This window comes from Pipistrellus hanaki, assembly GCF_964339955.1.
Source record: "Pipistrellus hanaki genome assembly, chromosome: 1".
NCBI lineage: Eukaryota > Metazoa > Chordata > Mammalia > Chiroptera > Vespertilionidae > Pipistrellus > Pipistrellus hanaki.
The window spans coordinates 155,603,644-155,628,826 of NC_140503.1; the positions used below are offsets into that span (position 1 = coordinate 155,603,644).

The 25,183-nt window shown below is 34.7% G+C and overlaps 1 protein-coding gene across 2 annotated transcripts in view; it reads right to left on the reverse strand.

The window, feature by feature from the left end:
- CCSER1 (coiled-coil serine rich protein 1) overlaps positions 1-25,183 on the reverse strand; it is a gene marked incomplete at its 3' end in the record, with an annotated part of 1,087,168 nt that overhangs the window by 870,429 nt on the left and 191,556 nt on the right. For both annotated transcript variants that reach the window (XM_084881902.1, XM_084881903.1), the window contains exon 4: positions 20,474-20,567. In XM_084881902.1, the coding sequence (XP_084738028.1) occupies positions 20,474-20,567 (94 nt within the window). The remainder of the gene's footprint in view (positions 1-20,473; positions 20,568-25,183) is intronic.

The window sequence follows — 25,183 nt, forward strand, 5'->3', positions numbered from 1 at the left end:
GTTAATACTTTTTGTCCTAATTCTCCACTGTGAGAAAAACAATCCTCAGAGAACTAAGCAGCTGACCTAAGAAAAATATCTATATTGGATCTCACTAGGATAAAAAATTCGAACACATATTTGGCTATCAGACACACAAAATGGCTCTTAACATTCACAAGCTGATTAGAAAAAAAAAAGTTGATTTTAATAATTACTTTTTTTTTTCTTGTCCAAAGTTTTACATATATCTCCTTTTGCCCCAAGTGACCCACTCCCCCATACATTCCCAGCCCAAGCAAGCCCCCACCACCTTAGTGTCTGTGTCCATTGGTTATGCTATTATGCATGCATATAAGTCCATTGGTTGCTCTCTAACTCCCCCTTCCCTGTCATTTGTCTCTAGATTGATCTATTTTTGTTCATAAAATTATGTTGATCTTTATATCCCCCATATGAGTGAGATCATGTGATATTTATCTTTCTCTGACTGGCTTATTTCGCTTAGCAAAATACTCTGCAGTTCCATTCATGCTGTTCCAAATGGTAGTAAAAGTTTCTTCTTTTTTATAGTGGCGTAGTATTCCAATGTGCAGATATATCACAGTTTTTAATCCACTCATCTTCTGATGGGCATTTAAGGCAGCTTACAAACCTTAGCTATTATAAATTGTGCCGCTATGAACATAGGGGTGCATATAGCCTTTTTTTTTTTAAAGATTTTTTTAATATAAATTTTATTGATTTTTTACCGAGAGGAAGGGAGAGAGATAGAGAGCTAGAAACATCGATGAGAGAGAAACATCTACCAGCTGCTTCTTGCATACCCTCTACTGGGGATGTGCCCGCAACCAACGTACATGCCCTTGACCGGAACCGAATCTGGGACCTTTCAGTCCGCAGACCTATGCTCTACCACTGAGCCAAACTGGTTTCTGCCATATAGCCTTTCTGATTGGTGTTTCTGTTTTCTTGGGATATGTCCTGTAAGTGGGATTACTGGTAAAATGGGAGTTCCATTTTTAACTTTTTCAGAAAACTCCATACTATTCTCCACAGTGGCTGCACCAGTCTGCATTCCCACCAGCAGTGCAGGAGGGTTCCTTTTTCTCCGCATCTTCACCAGCACTTGTCATTTGTTCATTTGTTGATGATAGCCATTCTGACAGGTGTGAGATGGTACCTAATTGTTGTTTTGATTTGCATCTCTCGGATGATTAGTGACTTTGAACATGCTTTCCTATGTCTCTGAGCCTTCTGTATGTCCTCTTTCAAATAGTGTCTATTTCGGTCCTTTGCCCATTTTTTATTGGATCATTTATTTTCCTATTGTTAAGTTGAATGAGTTCTCTGTAAATTTTGGAGATTGAACCCTTATCGGAAATATCATTGGCAATTATGTTCTCCCATGCAGTTGGCTTTCTTGTTGTTTTATTGATTGTTTCTTTTGCTGTGCAGAAGCTTTTTATTTTGATGTAGTACCATTTGCTCATTTTCTCCTTAGTCTCCATTGCCCTAGGGGCTATGTCTGTAAAGATATTGCTATGACACATGTCTGCTAGTTTGTTGCCTAGGATTTTTATGGTTTCCCATCTTATTCAAGTCCTTTAACCACGTTGAGTTTGTGTTTGTGTATGGTGTAAGTTGGTAGTCTTGTTTCATTTTTTTGAGTGTGTATCTGTCCAAATTTCCCACCACCATTTATTAAAGAGACTGTTTTGACTCCATGTATGCACTTGACTCCTTTGTCAAATATTAATTGAGCATACATAATGACTTGGGTTGATTTCTGGATTCTCTGTATAATTACTTTTAACGGTTACATGTCAAGTTTACCTTTTTTTGTTCTGAAGATATATAACTTTCTTGTCTCATAAAAATGCTTTCAAAATATTTTTAAAATAATTATGTAGATATTTTCAGCTTATTTCATTGTTCAGAATAAACTGAATAGAATTCTGCCAGTAAAAGAAGTAGAGAGTTATTTAGAGATGTATATTGCCAAGATCCAATACAAAAAGCTCATTCCCCTGATTATACTTTATGACAATTTTTATTCACATATATCAGTATGTGTACTTTAAATACAAGTACAACCTCTTCTCAAACCTATCCCACCTGCTGCAACCCACACAGTCATATATTGAAAAATAACAACTATTCATTTATTCAAATATTTATACATTTAACACAAAATTTTACTTTGTTTTTGACTATTAAAAACACTTGACAAAAAATAGTAGGATTAATTTTTTTATGTACAATTCCCAGGTAATTTTTGCTTTCACAAAGTTGATGTAACTTCTATTAATTTTCAGATATACTTAAATATTTATGTCTTTAAACTTTTCTTTATATTGATTCTTGCCCATTGAATGCCTCCCCACACTAGACTGATTGTAATTTATTTAAATACAAGTACAACCTCTCCTCAAAACTATACCACCGGCTGCAACCCACAGAAATATCTCTTTCCCTGAATATATCTTATGTTTACTTAGTCCTTATCATCATTGCCTTAGAAGTACACTTATTTTTTTTAAGAGCACCTTATTGATGTCAAATAAATCAATGGTTTTCCAACTTTGTTTTAGCAATTGAACACGATAGTTAATAAGAAAAGAAAGAACATTTCAGAATGATAAAGTAGCACTTCCAACATCAAATTTGTCCCCCACCTTTCCTTTATGTAAAAACTTAAATGCCACTTTCTCGGGAGGTCTATCTTCACCACCAAAACTTCCACCTTTTCCCACTCACTGTACACTGCTCTTTTACTCCTTGATAAATGCTTCAAAATATAATTTTCCATTAGATCATATGCTAAAACCTGTCTTGTGGTTAATACCATAATTCTAGGACCAAAGTACATACATCTTCAATAAATATTTGCTGGAAGTCAATCTTATCATGTAGAAAAATGGTAAGAAGCTTGAGAACTTTGTAAACAAAGCTAAGGAACTTGTAATGTACATTAAAGGTAATGAAGAATAATGAAAAAAAATTGTAAATCTATCAGTGACCAAGCTCAGATTGGTGTGTTAGCACATTTTGAGGGTAATATGCAGAACTAAGTAGAGGTCAATCTTAGAGAAAAAAGCGGGAGACAAGCACATGTAGTGAGGCAGAGAGTAGATCAACCTGCTGGTAGCACTTATGGGGATCCAGTTGGGAAGAGTTCTGCTTTTGCTGGGGAAAATGCTATTAAACCTTTGTTGAGGGTGGAATCTGTGCCTTTGGGCCTGTGAGCCAACTGACACCTGAGAGCAGCCTGGAGATGTTCTTTCTGTGGATTAAGAAAGGAAGTAGACAAATGGGCCAGTCTTGGATGACAATGTGGCTGCAGGAGAGAAAGTCAGTCTAGAAGACAGCAAAAGGAAACTCTTGAATATTCTACATTCTCCCTCGCCACCTGCATTTTCAACTGCCATGCTCTCACCTGCACTGATTACTCTGCATGCCTCTAAAATCTGAAATTAAGTCAACATTAAGCATGGATGGTTCTATGTTATAGAGAAACCTTGTGGAGTGGGGTAACAGAAGGAAAACTGAAAGAGATCCTGTCTCCGGCGTCAACTCTGGCACTAAGTGAAAAAGAAGGAAGGAAGGAAGGAAGGAAGGAAGGAAGGAAGGAAGGAAGGAAGGAAGGAAGGAAGGAAGGAAGGAAGGAAGGAAGGAAGGAAGGAAGGAAGGAAGGAACACACTAATGCCCACTGGAGCCAGGGAAAGGGCCTCCAATACCAACTGGGAAGAGAATTGGAGGAAGAGTGGAGCTGGCCTGAATAAAGGTGGAAACAAGAATTGTAGAGGGAAGGGGGTAGAATCAAAAACAACTACAAAGTAGAATCAATTAAAGCTAGCTAGACCTGGTTTCAAAAATTTTAGTCTGCATGATGTTTCTGTCAATCACCAAGAGAGAAATAAATAGGGCAAGAACAAATTATTAGGCAGAAAGAATAATGTTAATCTCTAATGTATTACATCAAAAGCATATAATTAACAATGTTGGGTGAAATTCCTAACAGACTGTTAAATACATATATATGTACATCATGAGAGAGGCTTGAACTGAAGGCAGGGACTTTATGGTCAACATTTCTGATTCACAATTGAGGTTGACCTCTTATCTTCACGGACTGATAAAAATGTAGAATATGAGATAAAAATATAGAATATGAGGTAAAAATGTAATTTTCACCCTAGCCAGTTTTGCTAAGTGGTTAGAGCATTAGCCTGTAGATCTAAGGGTCCCAAGTTCAAATCCAGTCAAAGGCATGTATCTCTGTTGCAGGCTCCTTCCCATCCAGGAACCTCGTCAGGGAGTGTGAAGGAGGCAACCCATGGATGGGTTTCTCACACATCAATATTTCTCTCTGTCTTTCTCTCTCCCACTCTCTCTAAAAATCAAATAATAATAATAATAATAATAATAATAATAATAATAATTTTTAAAAACATAATTCTCAGTAACAGAAATCTCTCAAAAAGGTAGTATATATAATAAGAATGATGAAGATCATAGTAGGTAGTGCTAGGAAATATACGAACATACAAATGCATGAATATGCACAAAAAATAAAATATACCAATAACCCATGTACACGAGTGGAGAAATGACTATTGGAATTATTACTATACTGAAGGTGATGAATATTTTACCTTGGAAAATAATGAGGCAATATAAAGAGAACTGAAATTCTGTTAAGAATAGGAGGCTGTTCTGGATTCTTTAAAAGGAGGAGATCTAAAGTCACGGGTTAATATTATACCCTATGTGTCTTTGAGTTCCTATTTTTCTTACATAGTAATACCCTGTTTCCCTGAAAATAAGACAGTGTCTTATATTAATTTTTTCTCCCAAAGTTGCGCTAGGTCTTATTTTCAGGGGATGTCTTATCTTTCCATGCGCTAGGTCTTATTTTAGGGGAAACACGGTATGTATTTTTGGATCTAAGACACCAGTGATTGTAAGACTTTAATTTTACGTGTCTCTTCAAAAGAAAAACAAAATTGCTGTTAATTGAGGACACACTGTTTCGTGCACTCGGGGTGTGTGTGTGTGTGTGTGTGGGGGGGGGGGGGGGGGGAAGGTGTCCCTCAGCCCAGCCTGCGCCCTCTCGCAGACTAGGAGCCCTCAGTGGGAGCTGACCTAAGCCATCAGTCAGACATCCTTAGTGCCGCCACGGAGACAGGAGAGGCTCCCATCACCAGTGCTGTGCTCCCCAGCCCTGAGCCCGGCTTCTGGCTGAGCAGTGCTACCCCTGTTGGAGCACACTAACCACCAGGAGGCAGCTCCTACATTGAGCATCTGCCCCCTGGTGGTCATTGCACATCAAAGTGAGACTGGTCATTCTGCCATCAGTGAAACCAGCTCTCCAACATCCCCGGAGGGGTACCGGGTTGTGAGAAGGCACAGGCCAGACAGAGGGACACAATGGGTGTACAGTCAGGGCCTGGGAGGAATGCAGGAGGCTGGCCAGCCAGGGAGGGACCGCAGGAGGGTTCCGGGGTATGTCCGGCCCATCTTGCAGTCCTCATTGGCTGGACCCCAGCAGCAAGCTAACCTATGGGTCAGAGCATCTGCCCCTTGGTGGTCAGTAAATGTCATAGTGACTGGTTGATGGTCAACAGTCTGCCTCCTGGTGGTCAGAGTACATCATAGCAAGCAGTTGAGTGGTCTTAGCATATCATTAGCATATTACTGATTGATTGAAGACTGGAAATTTAGCATATTAGGCTTTTATTATATAGCATTATAAACATATCAACATCAGATAGTAAAGTATAAAATAATGTAAATCGTTAAATCACTGAAATACATTATTTAAAAGAACCACTTGGCAAAATAGTAATGACCCTCCTTTCATTTCATATTAGAATATTTGTATCATTATGTTCCCCAAATAATATGTATTTTGAATAATTTTCTAATGATGAGTGTTCTAATTGAGGGAACAGACCCAAGTTATTATTAGTCCCAAGATATTCAAAGAGAACCCAGATCTTTTAATGCATACGAGTGATGTTTAGTTAGGAGATAGCATCTCACAGCAACAACAAAAGAGACATTTTAGGTATCTTAATCATCTTGCAATATGGAGAGATTTATAATGGCAAGCTGATTTAATCCATCATTCAACTAATGTTACTACTACTATATATCTTACTATTGTTAAGATGTTGAGAACCAGTTTAGACAAAGTATTAAAATATTTTAGTCAGGGAGAGATTTCCTCTTTCTACAGAAACCTTTTTCAGAGATTCATTTGAGGCCTAGGCTGGAAATGCTTTTGTTTTCTTACCCAGACATCAGAAAATTTGGTATTTTGGTTAACAACCTCAGAATAGGGGTGGGAATTATCTCTTGTTTAATCTGTGTACTCAACTTCTGACTGAGAGTGAAAAATAAACCCTAATCAGAACCCTTCTTTTACTGTTTGTGTTGCAGTTCAGAGGTATCATCTCCAGAATCTTAAATGGTATCATCCAAGTGCTCCTCCATCAATGATCTGGTTGAGAAAAGCCTACTTAGCAGAAGAAAATAAAAAACCTGACTGTTGCCGAAACCGGTTTGGCTCAGTGGTAGAGCGTCGGTCTGCGGACTGAAAGGCCCCAGGTTCGATTCCAGGCAAGGGCATGTACATTGGTTGCGGGCACATCCCCGGTAGGGGGTGTACAAGAGGCAGCTGGTCGATGTTTCTCTCTCATCGATGTTTCTAGCTCTCTATCCCTCTTTCTTCCTCTCTGTAAAAAATCAATAAAATATATTTTAAAATAAAAATAAAAATTAAAAAATAAATAAAAATAAAAAGCCTGACTGTTATGGTTGATTAGACATCAACTTGGCATGTGATTGTGATACCTCAAACAATAGTAAAAATATGGATTAATCATAGCTTCAGTTAAAATTGATCTATCCTTCTGCATCCCTTGATGCAGAGATTCAAACCTAAAACCTCTAATCCCCAAATAGATAGATGACTGTCTCTATGAAGATCAATTTACTCTTTCATTGTCTTCACTGGGATAACTTAACTATTCCAATTAAAATTACTGTTCATTAGCAGGATTTCCCCAAAGACCCACCAATTCTTCAACAGGAATCATTAATAGCTTATGGTCTAAAAAGCATGAAATCCTTCACCTTAAAATCCTTATCTTGCTGCTTTCAATACTGCTCTCTTAAACTATAACATCTTCATCTTAACCCAATCTCAGTCAGGCTCCCAAAATATACGGTCCATCTCAAACCAAATTCAAATTCTTAATAAATCCTAATTTGCTCTTTCCCCTCCACAAAATAACCAGAGCTCAGTGGAGGTAATATTTTCCCCTAACCTCAGTAAAGAATAAACTGAGCCAGGTCTTATCCAAGATTTGGGGAGGCAGCATTATCATGGTATCACTCAAATCTACTAATTATTCAGACAAATTAAATCTGTATTTAAGTTATCCTAGCACTACTAAGATGTCCTGTTATAGAAAAGGTGACCCATATAAGAATAAGGAACCCCCAATTTCACTGCAGGCTCATCGAGATATAAATAAAAGGGGCAATGCTTTAGTAAAACCAGGTAAAATAATGCTGTTAATTTTTTATAATCCAATGAATAGAAATTCTGTAATTGTTTTTAGTGTGCACAATTATAATTTAATTTGTTATAATAGTGTGAAATGTTCATTATTACTTCTCTCTTTTCTGCCTAAGGCACTGTACAAAATTATGTTACACGTCAGTGGTTATTTTTCTTGTTGTACGATTTTAAATACATAAATATTCTACTTCTTCGGAACAAAGACCAGCATTTGCTTTCTTAATTACTTGTTCATTTTGATAGTGACAGCTGATGTGGTTGGCATTATTCAAGCAATTGTATGGAGATGTCACCACATAATTGTCAGAGGCCATGAAATTTTATATTGAGACACATACTTTCTTTCTAATTGCTCCAGAAAAACCATGCTGAATGAAGGAAATCTTTCCCTTTGACCCTATCCTCTGCACTGGAGCCACTGACTGACCTTTTTCACAGCAGAAGAGAGTTTATCATGGTAGAAAATGCTACAATAGCAAGTTACAAGTCAATTTTGTGACTTCATTAAAATTGCTGTCATTTAATATTAAATTAGGTCAGAATGTGTAAACATTTTTCAACTATACTTGATTAGGTTTTAAAAACTATTCTACCTAAGAGCCCTCTTTGCAGCTAAGCAATCTTCCTGAAGTATAGCAAAGTCTAAGGGGCAAAAGAGCAGAGGCATTTTTAAATCCACAAATACAAATGGTTTACTCTGTGGGCACTTATATGAAAAATAAAATAATTAATTGCAATTTGTACATACTAAATGAAGGTAGCCAATCTCTTATTAACAAGCCTGTTTGTACTACAAAATAAAAGCAAGGCCTATAAAACACTGAATATTCACAGGGAGCAGAAGTAAAAGACTTTAACTTCATACTATTTAGAATTCTCTTCCATTTATGTCCATTCTTCTGTTATTTAAGTGCAGCATTTAACACAGTAAATTGAATACATAAAATAATGCATTTGCCCTATTTCAAACAAGTCAAATATTTTAAATATTGGCATGAAAAACTCAATATTAAATTAATGGATTAACCTATTAACCAATGAATGAAGTGGTCAATTAAAAAAACACAAATAAACAAAAAAAACATTAAAATCTTGAAATATCTACATTGAAAATAGATTATTACTGACAATTTTTAGTCTTTTTTTTAAATGCTAACCTGATGCCTGCACCCTACTGATAAACCATAAATAAATCATTGCTTTTTCAAAGAAAACAATTAGTGAACATTTTTACACAATTCCTCTTATGTCCATTCAGTCATTTACAAGAACTTGGGGGAAGAAATATGGGGAAAATATTAAAAACTATATAAAATTTTTTCAATGTACTTTAAAATATATTCACATTTTGCAATACAGAATCCTTAAAAATGATACTTTTGGATAAAGTTTTTAAAGAATTAGGATTATTTTCTTATAACATATTAATGAATAAAACTAACAGTTTAGATAAGTACATTTCCAAATGAATTAGACAGCTTACAATCTTAGAGTAGACAGAATATAACTTTTTTTTCTTGATGATTTGGGGCTATAACAATTTTTAAAATGCTATGGAGTAATATATTGTAATACAGTAATGCTTCATGCCTTGCTCATACAGATGGAGACATGTGTTCCCACATTAAATGACCCCATACTGTTCTATTTTATGACTTTGTCTACTTTTCAAAGCTTTTTGCTTTTTCTTTTCCCTTTAGGCTAGCAGTCCTTATTTTTCACCACATTAAGCATGTCTGCGTGTAGCAAACCTCTTCTCCTCTTCTAAGATGTTGCTATAATTTTCAAGAGCTTTGGAAAATATGTTAACCTAATGTATTAGAATTGTATGTGAAAATAGAAGCATCAAGGTCTAGAAAGATAGTGAAAAGAACCCATCACTTAATGTAAAGATTTGGGTTATATTAGCTGTGTGAACTGCAATAAATATTTTAATTATATAGTATTTGCTTCCTCCACTGTATTTGGGATATATTAACACCTATTTCAAAGCGTTATTGTGATAATTTGATAAGAAGATAACATATTTGAGATCCCTTGTAAACTGTAAACTGAATACAAATGTTTACAGGATTACTATCGTCATTTTCAGAACGCTACTGCCATCTAATGGCTACCGAGAAGATAACAGGTGCTCTAACCCTTTGAAAACAGAAATAAAGAAAAAGCAAAGGCACCAGCTGATCAAAACCAAAGTAGTAACACCACACTTTCATCTTTACTACATCTGCTACCCAAAGAGTGCATTACAGTATAACATTGTGCACCTTTATTGTAACTGCTCTTTTTAGAAACAAAATATCATTGAGAGCTTTATATATTGAAAACAGTAGGTAGGCATCAAGTCAAAACAGTATAATGTAAACCCTAGTTCTGCCACTTAATTAGATTATAATCCTAGACCAACAATGCTCTTCTTTCTGTATTTTCATCCCTTTGTCCATGATTAGAAATAGTAATACTTGTACTTTCTAGAAGCTTGATGATAGAAGTAAATGAGATCATCCCAAGTGCTTATAAATTTTTGCTTAAAAACAATCAAAAACCACCGAAACCGGTTTGGCTCAGTGGATAGAGCGTGGGCCTGTGGACCGAAAGGTCCCAGGTTCAATTCCAGTCAAGGGCATGTACCTTGGCTGCGGGCACATCCCCAGTGGGGGGGTGTAAGAGGCAGCTGATGGATGATTCTCACATCAATGTTTCTAACTCTCTATCCCTCTCTCTTCCTCTCTGTAAAAAATCAATAAAATATATTTATTAAAAAAACAAACAAAACAAAAAAAACAACCAAAAACCAACTTAGTGCCTAGACCAGTCCTGGCACAATACAGATGCTTCAGTAAATAAGTTATCAGTTAATTTTAGCTTCTTGCATGAAGTCAAAAGCAAACACATATAAGCTACGGCGGTAAGTAAAAGCTCAAGAGAAAGAAGAGCCAGTTTCGAAAGAAAAGTTATAGTGTAGCTGTGATTTTTAAACTTTATATAAATTAATCTTATTATTCAAAAGAATCATAAAAATTAAACACAGACCCTTTAGACTTAGAAGAACTTTGGTCCAGGTGAGACAACTACTTCCTGTAACATTCTATCACCCAACGCTTCAGTTTTCTCAAATCTGAAAGTTATTATGTAACTCATTGAATTGGCACTTAGACTCAACTAAATGCTATCTGTTTTTCTTTTATCATTTCATTTAACGCTACAATTGTAGAAATTTTGAAATACATAAGGGTCACAAAATTAATTGCATGTGTTGTGGCATTCTATAGTTAAAATTTAGAAATGCTATTCTTGAAAATGAGGTTGAAATGGGCCTTTTAGACATATTATTTATTACAACAAATTTATAAGGTAGATACTTTTGTTGTTCCCATTTTCAGATGAAGAAAGGGAAACTAAGAAAGATTAAATAATTTGCTCAAGTTTTACAAAGCCTGGTTGTTGTCTGAGATTTGCCCAGAGTCCAGATTTCTAGCTACTGCCAGTATATTGGAATTCTAAAATTGAATGTCACTTATTTTTTAGCTTTAAACACTCAAATTGAAGATACCTTACATACATTTATTCTGACCCAGACATACTAAGGTTGTAAAAATCTGTAGTTTATTTTTATAATTTTCCCTGTGTGAATATTGTGATTTTATATTATCATTCATATTAGCAAAACCACTAGGGTTTCATCTCTGCTCTTCTGTGCTATAAACCATTAAAAATTAATAACAAAAATTACCTCCTTAATTAATAGGCACAAGAGGAATTTCTAACTCACTGCAGAATTTTGTGTTGCATGCTCATCAAGCTCAAAATAATTTAGCAACTACCTAATTAATTTCTAATTGGGCCATTACTTTCCATTTGCACCCAGATATATACCAAGAGATACTGCCCTAGATGTTTTTAGATACAAACTCTTAAATAAATAATAAGAGCAATATAAAATTTCTTCACTCGACCATGAAAATGACCATTAGATTATTTTAATCAAAGAATAATATCTAAGTAAAATGTGTTTTCAATTAAGTAACTCAGCTGCAAATTGTTAAGGTCAAATTTAATACAAAGTGACAGCCTGTTTTCCCTCTGAATATTAAAAATTTGAGTTAATAAACTTCAAAGTATTTCATAAGAATTTGTTATTTCTTTAAAATAATGTTATTTTAAATATGTTGTAGTATTTTGGACATATGACTAAGATCGCAAAAAATGTTTCTGTGCATTTCAATGCATTGGTTTTAACACAAAGAAATGTACAATTTGTTACAAGCCAAGTGCCTTAATTAATTTTAATAATAAGTACTAATAAAACACTTAAGATGTTACACAGAATTTAAATAATAAAAATTCAAATAATGCATATTTTAAAATAATACATATTAATGATGAATCATTTAGAAATTAAGAGCTATGAAAAATAATAATAGGACAAACTCTTTGATAATAAATTCAAACTAAGATTTAAGAGAAGTAACCAACTTGAACTGGACTCCTGTTTTATTCTAGGCAACTGTGAAATAAATATGTTATCCATTTATGTAGGATGATATTTTAAGATCATTTCTATTATTTTTATTTTACAAAAGAGGAAAGTCAGCTCAGAAAGAGTGGATTACCTGCCCAAGGACAGTCTGACAAAGCTGGAATTCTAATTTGAGTGATTATGTCTCCAAAATGGCCATTCTCTTTTGATGTGAATTTGTAATTTTATTAAAAATTTGAATGGGCCCAGCCAGGTTGGCTCAGTGGATAGAGTGTTGGCCTGCAGACTGAAAGGTCCCAGGTTGGATTCCAGTCAAGGGCATGAACCTTAGTTGCAGGCACGTCCCCAGTGGGTATGCAGGAGGCAGCTGATTGATGTTATTCTCTCATTGATGTTTCTAACTCTCTATCTCTCTCCCTTCCTCTCTGTTAAAAAAAAAAATCAATAAGATATATATTTTTAAAGATTTGAGTGGATCTTAATGATGAAATGATGAAATATTCTAAGAGTTAGTGTGAGGATTAGCTTAAAGTAGCTGAGGAAAAGAGCATGGCTCATTAGAGGGATTCAGTTTTTCCTCCCATCAACTTAGGTCTCCAGCTACTAATTGCTCAGCCTTACACACAACCCACTGTAGGGATTAACACAGGAGTCAATGAAAGAATGAGAGAAACAGTATTTTCATGACCGTGTTCCAAACAGGTAACAAAGCAAAATGTATTTTAGCTTTCTTTCCTTTTGGCTTTAAGTCATTTGATGAATTATGATGCGTCACTATCAAATTAGACAGGTACCTGCTTCCTATCAGCTCCAGCCACTGCCAGGCTGCTACTTACCGTAACAGCCCACATGGAAATGTCACTGTGTCCCAGTCTATTGAGGAAAAGAACAGCTAGAGTAGGTGTTCCAGAATCCAAATTCCTGTTTCTTTATAGAACAGTGTGTACTGTTTGATACTTAATTGGTGTTTTGATCACATCTATTTGTAGAAGAGTTATCTTATTCAGTTACACAAGGGTTTCATTTTGGAGGGCTCGTCGGGAAGTAGCAGTGCTGAACACTGGATGCTGTTAGGCTCTATGGTGTTTACCTAATGGCTGAGGAAAATGCTTGATAACAACTACTTTAACTATTCTCAACATTACAATTATCCCGGGAATATGAACTATGGACAAGGAACTGAGTTTCAGATTAAGTGAAATCCTCATAAAGTTCCAAGCTTTGGCTAAACTGCTGTGTCACCATTTAGAACTGTTTCTGCTGAGCACGATGCTACCAACGTGTACTGAAAGCAGCTGCTGAAGAAACTGTGGTTGAAGGCACGTGAGCAAACCATCTTTCAGATTTTAGTAATAAGAATTTCTTCGTTAAAAAAAAAAAGCATTGATTGCTTGACTGAACGACACTTTATAGTTTTAATCATGTAACTGGTTGTGCTTCTTTCTTCACATGTGCTAGTAGAACACACCATGTAACCTTTCCCACTCATTGTGATAATACTAGTATATATTCTGTGTGCCAACACTCCCCACCACTTCATCTTATTTTTCTGATCCTTCTTTTATCATTACTCTATTTTTCTCAAATTATTATTATTGTGCAAGATGTTTCAATAAATGGGGGGGGGGACCTAAACACAAAAATGTAAAATTACATTAAAAATTGAGTACTATACATGGATTGCATGTATTGCTGGTATTTTTCATTTGACAGATTACGTAGTTTATTTCACTGTAAAGAAATATTTTAGATCCCTCATCTGAGTATTATACCTATTAAGTTTTGTTACTATGTATGTGGTGTTTTTTTAAACACTTGAGATATATCTAACCCAGTGGTCGGCAAACTGTGGCTCAGCACGGTTTGCTGCTCTGTTGACTAATGAGTTTGCCGACCACTGATCTAACCAACATCACTGCTAACATCTTCTTCCAAGACTCATTTGTGCCCAAGGCAAGACCATAACAACATGATTCAGAGACTACAGAGAGATGAAAAGTTGGGTAGGGTCAGTAATATATATTTTAATTTATCAAAGTATAAATGATAACATTTGTTATTTTTACAATTAAAAATAATGGTCATAAATGCATTCTAAAAATTATAAAAACAATAAACTTTACCAAAAGAGAAATGATATGTCTGGTATTATGCAAATTTATAGTTCTGTATTTGAAACACAATGTATATTACTCATAAAATTATCCAGAAGAGTAATTTAAGCACAAATTCAAGAAAATGTAACAAAAGAAATCTGGAACACTTATCCATATGCTTTTTAATCTAAAAGCTTGGAATTTAGGTTAGAATTTACAAATATAAAAATAAGATAATGCCAATATCAAAGTAAATTATTTAGTAAAGTTGCTTTTATTTTTTCTCCTCAAGGAAATTTTCTTGTGGGACTCACTTTGAATTAATTCATACACTTCCTTTCTCTGACACTGTCTTTTCTTGGTTTCATTGAAAAAAAGAATTATAGCCGAAACTGGTTTGGCTCAGTGGGTAGAGGATCAGCCTGTGGACTGAAAGGTCCTAGTTTCGATTTCGGTCAAGGGTATGTACTTTCATTGGGGACACATCCCCAGTAGGGAATATGCAGAAGGCAGCTGATCAATGTTTCTAGCTCGCGCTCTCTCTCTCTCTCTCTCTCTCTCTCTCTCTCTCTCTCTCTCTCTCTCCCTTCTTCTGTAAAAAAATCAATAAAATATATTTTAAAAAATAAAAATAAAATGTGAAAAAAATATTTATATCCAAAAGGTTGCAGGTTCGATTCTCAGTCAGGGCATATACCTAGGTTGTGAATTCAACCAAGTTGGAGTGCTTATGGGAGGCAACAGATCAATGTTTTGTTTTTTTCTTCTCTCTCTCTCTCTAAAAAACAATTAAGAAACATATCCTCAAGTGAGGATTTAAAAGCAAACAAAAAACAACACACAACACATTTTTAAAACTCAAACTGTACACTTAAAATTCCTTTTAGATGAAAATGTAGATAGCAAAAATGGAATTTAAAAAACTTATTAAACATGTCCAGAATTATGACTACAATAATAAATAGTCATCTTTACTAAGGCAGGCACAGTCATAAACACAAAATTGAATAGCATGATCAAATATATAGGTACATAACTAAATGTGTAAATATATGAGTGTTTCTATGACACAGGCCTTGAACCACACAATTCACACAGTATTTTTTCTTTTGTTTTAGTATTCTGATATTTTACTTGGCTTGTTGATATCCTTTAGCTCATGTTGCTCATTGTGCAGGTTGTGCATATATTATGCTATTGTCCTTTAGGTTGTCACTTTGCATATTAAATCACTAAATAGAACAGAATCCAATATATGGATTTTTCAATGCCAGGGAATTTTTAAGTTAAAGATTTTAAAAATTGTCCATTAAAATAAATGTATTAATTAAAGGTGTTTGATTTCCCATAAGAAAAAGATTAAATTTAACTAATTTTTGTTTTAAAAATTATGATATGTACCTATTTCTCCAAAGATATCTGGCTATATTTTAAATAAAAATCACATTAATATATACCAAGTGAGCATCTACAATATGCAAATTACTGAGATAAAAAGGACTGCAGAATTTCTACATTTTCTACACAACGTGATTTCTCGTCTTTGCAAATCTAATTGTATGTTAAACTAAATAAAATTTATAAATGCCACATATGATAATTACTACAATGCCAGGTATACCAGTTAATAATGAGGATTTTGTAATCATATAAAACACGATAATTTCAAGAGAAACACGAAAAGTGCTTTATTTAAAGTAATATCCATCGCTAGATACACATTTCCCCCATCTTTCAGTTAATTTATAGATACCATCCCAATAAAACTTTTCTTGATTTGAGACAAACCATTCAGAGACCCAATTTTCTACTTCTTAAGTTTTAAAATGTTGCTCAGAAAGTGCGAGTGCCAGCAATTAGTGGTAATCTGAAGGAACAAGGTCTGGTGAATATGGCGGGTGGGTTAATATTTCCCAGGCAAAATATTTTAATGTGTCTTTAACTGGTTTTGAAGTGTGTGATGGTACGTCATCATGAAGGAAAATTACTTTGCTGTGTCTTCTGGCATATTCAGGTTGTTTCATGATCTAACTGTGGTTCAAATTGATTTTTTATTGTCTGTAGTGATCAGTATTAACTGTTTCACCTCATTTTAGAAGTTCATAATATACCACACCTTCCTGATCCCACTAAACGCAGTGCATTGTCTTCTTTGCTAAGCAATTTTGCCTTGCAGTGGATGTTGATGGTTGGCCTGAATCAACACATGATTTTGTGCATTTGGGATTCTCAAAATAAATCCACTTTCATCACCAGTCACAATTCCATGCAAAAAAAAAGACTCTTTCGTGCCTTTGAAGCAACATTTTACTGATGACTTTTCGATTTTCCATTTGTCTTTCCTTCAGTTGATGTGGCACCCATTTTTTTTCCTTTAAAATCTTTCCCATTGCTTGTAAACAATCAGAAATTGTTTGCTGAGCAACATTTAATCTTTCTGCAAGTTGTTTTTTAGTTTGACACGCATCTTCATCCAATAGTGCTTGTAACTGTTGGTCTTTAAAATTTTTTGGTTGACCTGGACATTTTTTGTCTTTCACATTGAAATTGTTACTTTTAAAGTGTTTAAACCAGAATTCACTTGTATCTTAAGATGGAGCATGTTCACCATCCGCTTCCTGAAGTATATGATAACTTTCAGCAGCACTTCTTTTCTAAATAAAGTAATGAAATAAAACTTCCTGCAAATGCTCTTTTTTTTTGGCACAAAATTCCACATTTTTAAGTGTAAAAATATCTATGATGTTAACACTTTCAGAAAATTTGACATATGAAGTTTTGAAGCCTGCTGTCACTACAACAAAATAGCATACGTATCAAATTGCATATATATCAACATATGTGTAACTCCATCTATTGAAAAAAGTCTGAAGCAGTACCCAGTACACTTGATATTTGGCTTAATAGTTTTAAAACAAAACACTTCCCTGATCTTTTAAAAAAAACTTATCTTGGCCTTATTATAAACTTCTATGAATCTTTGCTTTAATAAGACTCTATAGCTAAAAGTAGATATTTTTGTCCTAGCAAGGGTATTAAAAACTCTTTAATGATTTACAATAATGTAAGTAGTAGAATTTATTGTATTATTATTTTAGTTTCAGACTTTTGAAAATCACTTTTATTTAAACTATTATTTCAGAATGTTTAATATTAGCTTTTATCAATATTGGTTATCAATAATGCTTCTAATATTCTGGAAAGACTTTTAGTTATGTTTCTTAATAAAAAATAAATTGTGTAAAGTTGCTAGAAATTCTTATTTCTGAGCTAATGTGCTAAATAAATATTTAGGGCTTTTTCAAAACCTATAATGTGGCATCCAATGTGAAATAGGGTTTCAAGGACAACTTATTAAGCAACATTAAATAACCCAACTCACTATAAGGAATATCTCATTTACCATCACTGCATTTCATAATAGTGATATGCAATAAACCACTATTTGTCAAACAAACAATTTGGTTAAATCAATTTATTCCTAAGCACTTTAGTGACTTTAACCAAGCTATCTACATCTTGTAGACTCAGGAGATTCATACTATTTACTACATCATTATTTTATTCACAATAACTTAATGAAGTACAGAGTTATAAAAAAAAGAAACTGGTGCCGAAACTGGTTTGGCTCAATGGATAGAGTGTCGGCTTGGGGACTGAAAGGTCCCGGTTCGATTCTGGTCAAGGGCATGTACCTTGGTTGCGGGCATATCCCCAGTAGGGGGTGTGCAAGAGGCAGCTGATCGATGACTCTCTCTCATTGATGTTTCTGACTGTCTATCTCTCTCCCTTCCTCACTGTACAAAATCAATAAAATATATAAATGAATAAATAAATAATAAAATAAAAAATAAATAAATAAAAAAAGAAACTTGAGTTTTAAAATATTCATTTTTGTTCCCAAATAGTTAACCCTTTATGTTTTTAAGTAATTTTTACCCTTTAGCATGGTTGCCTACTAAACATAACTGAGATAGCTACATGATCTATAATCATTTAAAATTATTACTCGGTTTTATATTTGCTGTAAGGTATTTAAAAGTGCACAGAATAATAAATTATTATGACTAATGAATAAACCTCTCACCTCAGCATTGATCATTTTCAATAATTTTCCAACTTTGTTTCATCTATTATTACCTCCAAACTTGTAGGTAAAACAAATATTAGATATCATATTATTTTAACCATGCATCCCTTTAGTTCGCCTTAAATACAAACAAACAAACAAACAAAAAGATTTTCCACACCCCCAAAATAAATAATAATTTAATTATTTATCAAATTTCTCTGGTTAACTCAGAAATATATTTTTATGATAATTTTATGTTCTTCAACATGAATGCCTACATTCCATTTGTCACTTTTTATCTACAATACCTATCCCCACTTTTTATAGTGCCATTTCTTTGTTGAAGAAACCAGTCCAATTATCAGGTAGAACTCCCCACATACTATATTTGGCTGCTGGGCCTAATCCCTCTATTTCCCATAAAATCATAGTTCAACCAAGACAATAGAATAGACGTAAGTACTCTGGACAGAAGTGGTGAAACTATGAGCTTCTCTAGGTATTAAGAGGGACAGAATGTCTCTTTGTCACACTTTTAGTGACATTAAGATTGATTAGTGGGTTTAGGAATTGCTAGTCTAACCTATTATTGTAACATTCTCCAACAACAATACATCCTTACAATCATTCTACAGCACATAGTGACACTTTCAATATTCCTTCTAATGACTGCTTCCTATACCACTGTATATTACACAAATGTCCTATTGCAAATACAAAAATTTGCAATGAGTCATTATTTGCGTACATTATTTTGTATTTCCACTGATTCAGGATTAAATTTCTAGAAGGTGGACAGTTGTGTCTAAAGGTAAATCCATGTATAGTCTTGATAGAAATTGACAAATTAGCGAGAGTTTGACAAATTTCCCTCCATTTTTACTATTTGTAAAGCTTTTGTGATAACCATGAATGACAAAATTGTCTAAGTTATCTGCAAAAAAATGAAAAAAATCTTTATTTTCAAAAAATACCTTTCAGGAAGAATATCTCAAGAAACAGTTATCCTTTTTGTATTCAACTAAATAGTTTAAGTTCTTTTAAAAATGTTTTTATTAATTGTTAGAGAGATAGGAATGAAGAAGAATGGAGAGATAGAAACATAGATGAGAGAAATATCGTTGGCTGCCTCCTGCATGCCCCCTACTGGGGATTGAGCCCAAAACCCAGGCATATGACCTGACCAGGAATTGAATCAATGACCTCTTTGTCAATAACTGAACTACACTGGCTATGTTTAAATAACTTTTTATTAATATTAATGTAAAAGCAAGTGCAAAAATTATAAACACTGTGATCACCTTCTTTTGACAACTATCACTATGACATTGCTTAAAAATAGAAACAAATATTCCATGAACAAAAATTCCTCACAAAATATTAGAGCTGAATATCATATCTAAATGCTAATATTTAAAATATAAACACTAAAATCCAAGAGGATGATTTTCTCAAATGTATGTATACAGTAGGATCCAAAATTTCTGAGCTCCAATTTAATTTTATTTCTAATTTGACTCAAAAATGATAATGTTAAAGGTGTTATTCACAATAAAAAGTAAATAAAGCTTGTCTTGTCAAATATCTAAATTTGAAGGAATAATTTATTCCCACAATAGTTTTAAAGGGAGTAATTTTGGTATAGATGACATGACATTTTATGCTTTAATATAAATTTAAAGTATTGCTAATATAATGGGCTCCCTTATTAATTCATTCAACAATAATTTATCTCATACTATAATTCTATTTATGTGTGAGTATGTATTTATGAACATGTATTTGTGGTTGCTATTGGTAAATATTAATTATGAGGTCAACTTTATTGCATCAACATGAATGTTGCAGTTATTAATGAAGTAAGAGATTTGAAACAGTATATCTAGATTCACCAACATCCTTTTGGTTATATAAAGTAACTTAAAAATTGGATTTTAATTATTATTTTCCTCCAAAAATATTAACTATTTCATTAAGCACTTAATGTAGATTTTGGTAAATCTTTTTTTTTTAAATAAAAAATTCTTTAAAAAAAAAACTTTTATTTTACAGAATTTTTTAAAATTTATAATCCTCTTCCAAAAGGATTTACATTTCATAATATATTTTAAGATCACCAGAACCATGAGTCCATGGTGCAGAGCAAGTGTCTTGCACAAACTAGGGATTGAAAAGAATGAATGGAACGTAAACAATAGATAGTTTATCAAGGAAAGACTTGTATAATTGTGTGCATTTATTTCATACTTACCAGGTGGATGAAGAGTCTGTTCCTCTAATAATTCTAGATCAAGCATTAGATCATCTTCATCTAGTTCACAAGATCCCAAATTATTCAAAACATCCTGAAGAAAAAGCAAAGTCAATAGTTATAGACCAGAACAGGAAAAACTGAGAAAATATTCACACACATATGCCATAAAGCAAAATAACAACCAACATCCTCTCAAATTAGACATGAAACATTATTTTAATTTTTAAAAATTAATTTATTTTAACTTTATTTCTATTTGTGTCTATTTGTTTTTAATTATTATTCATAATATTCAACTAAATTAAGATATAAAATAACTGTTTGAGCCTCCTTTTTAGTATCAAAATACCTTAATGTTTCATTACAATATAGTCCAATATTTCTAACCAAGGAAATCAAAGTTCTTTATTGTTCACAATGATTTCTTTTTTTTTTTTTTAAATCAATCTTTTTTGTTCATATTATTACAAAGGTTCCTCATTTCTTCCCCCCTCCACCAGGTTCTCACCCCACCCTCTGCCCTTTCCCCACACCCCATTGTCCTCATCCTCATCCTTAGGTGCTCAGTTTATGTTCAGTCTCTTCCATCATCCACCACTCCCCTTTTCCCTGAGAATTATCAGTCCACTCCCCTCCCATATCTCTGATTCTATTATAATCAACAGTTAATATTGTTCATCAGGTTTTTTAATTTCCTTGGTGTGTTTTTTTTTAATCAATAAACTTTTATATTTTTAAGAATAAATTTTAAAATCTAATAATTTTAAACCTTGTTTTTTCTGCCCTGGGAACTGAGAAGCAAACTTGTTTACATGTAAACTTGCCCTTAGGCTATCAAAAGATGTAGTCATTCAAATGTAAATGAACACATTGTTTAAAGATAGCTGCTGGCTGGAATTGGATTACCTGTTCTGGGTGGGAAGGGCTTGTCCTCCCCTTTCTTGGTTAAAATGAAGGTGTTAGCTTTAAAACCTCTTTTTGGCAAGAGACCTTAACTTTATATTTTTCAGGTAGCAAATCAATTACTTAGCATTTTCTCAAATCAAGAATACATGCCCAAGGATACACTTCAAACAAAAGAGACCCCACACAAGGCACTCACAGATCAACACCCCAGCACTACAACAACTCAACACATCCCAATCTAAGCCTTCATCACTTGATTCAGCAGGCCCTCAAGTTCCCCCAAAAGTTTCCAGCCATGTCTGAGAAGCAGCCCTGGGGCATGGGCAGGCAAGGAGCAAGCTGTTCTAGGCTCCTGGCCACTGCTGCTCCAGGCCCCTGCTGCTGCCACTCCTGGCCTGGGCTGCTGCTGCTCCGGGCCTGGCTGCTTCTGACCCTGCTGCTGCTGCTCCGGGCCTGGCTGCTCAGGTCCTGGCTGCTGCTGCTCCGGGCCTGAATACTTTGGGCCTGGCTTCCCCGGGCTTGGCCGCCACCGCCAGAGGCCTGGCTGCCACTGCCCCAGGCCTGGCTGCTCCAGGCCTGGCTGTTGCTGCTCAGGGTCCGGCTGCCACTGCCCTGGGCCTGGCCGCTCTGGGCCTGGCTGCCGCTATTCCAACATTCTGTCTTTTTTTTTTTTTTTTTTTTTTTTTAAACACATTTATGTTGCAATGTTGGCTACTGAGTTGAGTTCTGCCTTAATCTTCAATTTTTCAAGATCTTCTTTGTATTCTTTCTTAAATAATTTTACTATCTTTTTGCTATAACTTGACTTCTTCACATTGAAAACTTCTTCGGTTTCTTCCTCCTCATCCTGGAAGCTCAGCAGGCTGGCCTGCGGCACCCCTTTGTTCTCCGAGGCCTCCTGCGCTGCTTCAGCCTGTTGCCGGGGTCGGCGCTGCCCAGGAAGCAGCCCCCGGCCTTGGCTCCGTGGCCCGCGATCAGCGGTCGAGGGCCCAGCGGCACCTCCCCCCGGGGCCCTGTCGCCCAGCTCCTTGCCGGCACCCGGCTGGCCGGTGTCCGGCAGCGGCTCCCACTCCTCATTGCGCTCTTCCCAGTCTGGAGCTTTTGTCTCCTTCCCACCAGGGCAGTCTAGCATCAGAGTCAACAGTCCGTCCTCTGCACGCAATGTGCACGACTCCAGGGGCTCTGCCTTTCGCCACTCCCCTGGGATTCCACCTTACAGCCCAGGCTCCCTCTGTTTGAGCCTGGGTCCCCAGGGTCTGGCCTAGAACTGGGGTTCAGGGCTGTCGAGTCTGGGGTTCAGCCCAGTCCGGGGCTTTTATTTCCTTCCCGCTAGGGAACGCCAGCCAGGTACTCAGCTCCCCTCCTCTCCGGTTCCATCCTCTCTGTGCACACATGCAGCATGTCTCCGTACCTTAGGCTTTTACAGCTCCTCTGATTTTCCTTCTGGTTTTCTCTTTCCTTCTTGTTGTAGAATTTTCAGTCAACTTCCTGTAGCTCTGGGCAATGTCCATTTTATATTTTAGTTGTATTTTATTGAAATTGTTGTGTGTAACTGCAGTTGGGTGTTTACCTGTGCAGCCATCTTGGATCCTCCTCATGATGTACAATATGTTTTAGACATGAAACATTTTAATTGATATCCAGAAATTATTTGACTATCTTTAATATTATCATCCCAATAAAAATTACAAAAATCATTACAAAAATCTAACTTTTCCAATTACTTACCTGTTAGCTTTTTAAAGAATATGTAGAGTTAAACAGAAATATCTATGTGAGCAGATATCAAATATATTAGAATACAGGAAATTATTTGTTTTAATCAAAAGTTCTTTTATGATTGTTGGAAAGGTGACATTTTTACTCATTGAACAAAGAGGATACAAGGTTTTTCAAATGGATAAATGTCTGTGAAATGAAACAGGATTATTTTTCTAATATTTATCTTCCAAATATAAGTAACATTTTTCTGACACATTTAATAAATTGTTTCTCAAACAAATATTTTACACAATGCCAACTGTGAGACATTAATTTAGAACATACTTGGAAGTGGGGATCCAATTATCAATTCTCAAATATTAGCTAGTTTACAAAAGATGAATGAAATAAATATCAATTAGATTAAAAATTAACTAATGCATTTCATAATGCTATGAACATCAGGGCTAGTAACCTTCCTTCTTTTCCTTCTTTCCTTCCTTCTTTTTTAGAAGGCAAATTGCTAAGTTAAACCAGTAGGGTATATTGAGGAATCCTGAAGGAAAACAGTGATATGCTGAGGTAGGAATTTTGGAGAAAGGAATAAATGATTGATTTGCATATCTGTGTATAAAGACAGATAGTAAATATATTAAGAAAAGCAAGAACTAAAATTAGGAATCAAGATTGAAATAACAAAGGTAAAAAAAATAGGGCAAGAAAGAGGACCTACATACTAACTGATACTACATCTCCAATCACTTTTTCCATTGATTTGAATGTTACAATAGTACATATTTAAAGAAGTAAATATTCATTATGCAAAGACTAATGATATTGTCACATGCTTAGTTCTTCAGAATTAAAGTAAGGACACTATAATTTATAAATACACTACTGTCATTATAAAAAAATATTATAAATAACATTATTAAACTTTAGAAATGTGTCATTCATAAATACAGCACAATAGCTTCAAAGGTGATAGATGTTTACAAATCTAAGTACTTCGTCCTACAAATGGAAGTTACAAGGAATTCTTTTGTATTGCATCATACTATATTGCATTTTATTATTGTAGTACATCTGTATTAGTTACAAGGTCACTAATCATTTAAACCATAAGTAAGTTCACTGTTTACTGTAAGCATTTTAATATACTGTGACAAGGATACCTTCTTTAGAGTAAGTTGCTTATTTATATAGGATCAAAAAGATGTTATAAGATATAGGCATCAGAAGATAAGCTGCCAATATCCATAAGTTAAAAAAAAGTTTGAAATGACAAAAGAAACATAATTGAAGTTAAATGTGAAAAAGAGTTTTAAGAAGGGAAATTCTGAAAAGATAATATTATTTAAGTGTTTATTAAGCACTATCCAAATGGAAGAATCTTAATCTGCTAGTCAATATGAGGGTAAAAACAACATTTTATAATGGAAGTATAATAATTTTCCTAGCTTCAAATTGGCCTAAATAATTTTATACTTGGTTGTTAGATTTCAATGACCAATAATATGACCTTAATTGTCTCCATCTAGAATTTACATATTGAAGTGTTCACCCCAGTACTAACCTCCCAGAATGTTAGAACATGATTGTGTTTAAGAATAATACATGACCTATTCAGAAGAAACTCCATTTAAATCAGGACATATGGATGGACCCTAATCAAACATTACATGTTCTCAGAGAAGAAGAGGATTGTAGGGCACAGACAGAAGGATGACAATGTGAGGACACAGCCTTCTGCAAGCCAAGGAGAGAGGCTCAGGAGAAACCAAACTGCCTGCCCTTTGATCTGGCACTTGTAGCCTCCAGATATCTGCTGCCTACCCCACATGGTCCGTGGTGTTTTGTTCTGGCAGTCCCAGCAAATTAATACAACAAACGCCATTCAGAAGACAATGAAGGTTGGGACAGGGAAGAAAGGAAATAAATGAGTGCCTGGGATATGACCGTGGCATTTTTGTTGTTTTTGTTATGCCAGTTGAGAACATCTTCCTCCTTGTAACCTCCTAAGGTTTGCACAGCATTCCTTTTTTTTTTTTTTTTTTTTTTTTAAACCACCCCACCCAACCCAATCTAGATACAGAAGAA